At 44.1% G+C, this 3,469-nt stretch overlaps 1 protein-coding gene across 1 annotated transcript in view; it reads left to right on the top strand.

Moving 5' to 3' along the window:
• Window positions 1-1,418: 1,418 nt before the first annotated feature.
• LOC101859468 (sarcolemmal membrane-associated protein) overlaps window positions 1,419-3,469 on the top strand; it is a gene marked incomplete at its 5' end in the record, with an annotated part of 91,668 nt that continues 89,617 nt past the window's right edge. Inside the window, 1 exon segment of the mRNA XM_035968591.1 lies at window positions 1,419-1,575. Within this exon segment, the coding sequence (XP_035824484.1) occupies window positions 1,419-1,575 (157 nt within the window).

Below are 3,469 nucleotides of genomic sequence, written 5' to 3'. Positions count from 1 at the left end.
CTTCTTCTTCTTCTTCTTCTTCTTCTTCTTCTTCTTCTTCTTCTTCTTCTTCTTCTTCTTCTTCTTCTTCTTCTTCTTCTTCATCTTCTTCGTCTCCTCCTCCTCCTTTTTTCGTCAAAGTCAGTTCTTTTTATTAGCCCGGTTCACCTTGCTGCGATTCCCGTGTTTTAATTTAAAGACATTTGTTGTGGTGGAGATGATGGAGCGGCCTGGTCGGTTACATTCCTCCTGACTGTTTGCTCAGTGGGAGCAGGAGGCGTGCTGTGTGTGTTGTCTGACTTGTTAGGCGGGAAGGGTTTTGTTGTTTTTGTTTGTTTTGTTTTAAATTTGTTTATTGGGTTCCTTGTAACAAAAAAGAGAGAGAGAAAAAAAGAGATTTAACTGTGAGTGTTTTATGGGCTTTGCAGGAAGAACCCGTAGCTTTATTTACCGACCTTTGTTTTGAGGGAAGGAAAAGTGTGTCAGAAGGCAAAAGGTTAGAAAAAAAGTACGTGTGTGTATGTCTGTGTGTGTATATGTGGTTTGGGGAGGGGGGGGGTACTGTTTTGTTCTAACACAGTATCAGTTACGCCCACTGCACCCCCCCCCCTTTTTTTTTCTCCTCCCAACCTATCCTTGTCTTGGGGTTGTTTTTTTCCGTCTTGGGTTAGCGTTTTGCTTTGACTATGTGGGCGTCATCAGGAACTTCGTTATAATTTCCATTGTCTCTTGTCCATACACCATCATTGTTATTATTTATGCATTTCCTTTTTAATGTATCCCGTGTGATCCTCGACGGCAGTTTTCATCGTCCCAATGTTCCTGTGTATTACTTTACAACTTTCTCTCGTGTGTGACGCTCGTTGTTTGTTCTTGTAGGTTACATAACCAGGGGCGTTCCCCCTGGGCTCAGTTGGTATTGTGCTCTACCACTTACAGGGTGGATCGGCCTGGTTTGAATCCTCAATGAGGCGTTCAGAATTTGGGTTGTTGCTCGGAGTTTTTAAGTCTGGCCACACATTGAGCTTGGTTCCATGGGAGATGAACGTTGAATTCAGAGATCCCGCCTCTGAAATAACCTTGCAGTGTTCAAAGAGATGTTAACCCTATTATGGTTTTGCAAAGATTACATAACTAATTGTTCTTGTGTGTAACTCCACTAATTGTGTGGGTAATTGGCGGGTGCTCTGGTGTGGTCTCCTTCTTCTTTCCTATCAAACATCTATTGTCTTTATCTCCCCTCCTTTTTTGTGTTTGTTACTCTCTTGTAACACCTCTAATCTTCGGCACTTATATGACATTATTGTGTTGCAAGTGCCGTAAAACTCTTACTAAAACTATGTATGTTATTATATTGTTCTTGTTCTTGTATATAACTCAACAAATTGTTCTTGTCTACAACTCCACTGAACGTCCACTGTCCCCTCGTCTCTCCCCAGTTCTACCTACAGGACACCAAGAGTAGTAACGGGACGTTCATCAACAACCAGCGGCTGTGTAAGGGCGGGGAGGAGAGCCCGGCCCGGGAGGTCTACTCAGGCGACCTCATCCAGTTTGGCGTGGAGGTCATGGAGAACAACCGGCGGGGGGAGAAGAGTGAGTACAATAGTATATATATACGTAATCGTGAGATTGCGAGTTTGGGGGTTCGAGCCTCAGCTCGGTCCGACGTTGTGTCCTTGGGAAATACACTTTACACGAACTTCCTACTTGGCTTGGTCCTATAGGAGACGGACGTTAAACTAGGAGGTCCCGCCCCTTAAATAACCTAATAGTGTTAATAGGGGCGTTAAACCTATACCATTTCTGTATGATATACGTGCCTAAGATTATGTTACCTGAGAGTAATGTACAAAGAAAAGAACGAAGAGAGATAGCAGTGATAGTTGTTCAATTGGAAAGAAGGAGCAAACCACACCGGAGCACACCTGCCAACCACCTATTGTCATTGTATTTGTTTCATATAGGTACATATGGTCGCTTTTAAGGACTAGCGGGCTAACACGGGTTTTGGGGGTTAGCAGAAATCTTGACCTACATCAAGAGTGGGCATTGCCCTACCTACAGGAGAAGTTTGGTTTCATTGGCGTGTATATTTGTTTGGTTATAGAGGAAACTCTCCTTGTATTGTATAGAGACTGATCAAGAGGCAAAAACTTTACCTTCGATTTTCTCAAAGCAGCATTAATTTTTCGGGGTAGCCCCTTGTGCTTAAAAGCGACCATGTGTGTGTGATATACATGCTCTGTCCATTTGCTCTCTCACCGTGGCAGGGTGATGTTGGAGGTGTGGTGACGTCATGCGCGAGCATGTTTTGTTCAGGTGTGGCTCTGGCCTCCCGTGAGAGAGAGAGAGAGAGAGGGAGAGAGAGAGAGGGGGAGAGGGAGAGAGAGAAAGAATGGGGTGGGAGAGAGAGAGAGAGAGAGAGAGAGAGAGAGAGAGACGCTTCTGTTGCTGCCCGACCGATCCACAAACTCACGCGAAGCCTTGCAGCCGCTTTGGGTGGGCTTTCCTCATGGGTGCCATAATCCTTTGTCTCTTAGGGTGACTTCTATTTTAGCAGGAGTTTGACGGCACTTGCAGCACAAAATAGGACAGGTAATATACGTGCCGAAGATTAGAGGTGTTACCTGAGAGTATTTAATGTACAAAGAAAAGGAGGAGGAGAGATAAAGATGATAGATATTCAATAGAAAAGAAAGAGCAGACCTCACCGAAGCACCTGCCAACCACCCACTGTCTTTGTGTCGTTGTACCCACTGTCGTTGTGTCGTTGTATTTGTTTCAAATAGGTACATGTCATCGATAAGCCGTTCAACACTGACTTTTAAGTCCAAAAATCGAAACTTTTCAGAAGACAGAAAAAGCACTGCTTCTCTCTTACTACGCCGAAATTGTGTATCTTGTCTTGCTTTTCTTTAAACACAATTTAAAATTTGAATTTCGGCAAAATATCCTCAGTCCCATGCAGCCAGCACCTCAGGTTAAGAAACTGCAATAGTGCTGTTTTTAAAACTTTCAAAATTATGGGGCTTGTGTGTCTGAACGGCTGGTCGATGATTTGTGTTTTCTTGTAACCAATCTGATTTTTTAAAAATTGTTTATTTTTGTTTTTGATTTTTGTTTGGTTTTGTTTGGTTTTTAATACCGATTTTTGAACGCATTGTGGGGAAACGGGGGATTCTAAAGTTGACTTACTGTAGGTGTTTCCCTGTCCGGTCGGAAGCGATGTGTGTTGATAATCTAGTCCCTCTCACTCTCCCATGGCGAGCCCGGCCGGTGTCGATCAAAGAGTTCTTGCCCTTTGAGTCTTTGAGGGGACGGGCGGACAGGTAGAAATATCACGTCTTTCATCACCTGTCTTGTCTGGTGGTTAGTGCGTAGACTACTACGCTCTCTGTTTGTCTGTCTGTCTGTTGCCTCTGTCTGTCTGTCCCTTTCTCTGTCTCTGTCTGTCTGTCTGTCTGTCTGTCTGTCTGACTGTCTGTTC

The sequence above is a fragment of the Aplysia californica genome, unplaced genomic scaffold (assembly GCF_000002075.1).
Source record: "Aplysia californica isolate F4 #8 unplaced genomic scaffold, AplCal3.0 scaffold00069, whole genome shotgun sequence".
Classification (NCBI taxonomy): Eukaryota; Metazoa; Mollusca; class Gastropoda; order Aplysiida; family Aplysiidae; genus Aplysia; species Aplysia californica.
Note: the sequence above shows the minus strand (reverse complement) of the source record. Positions and strands in the feature narration are given on the sequence as shown.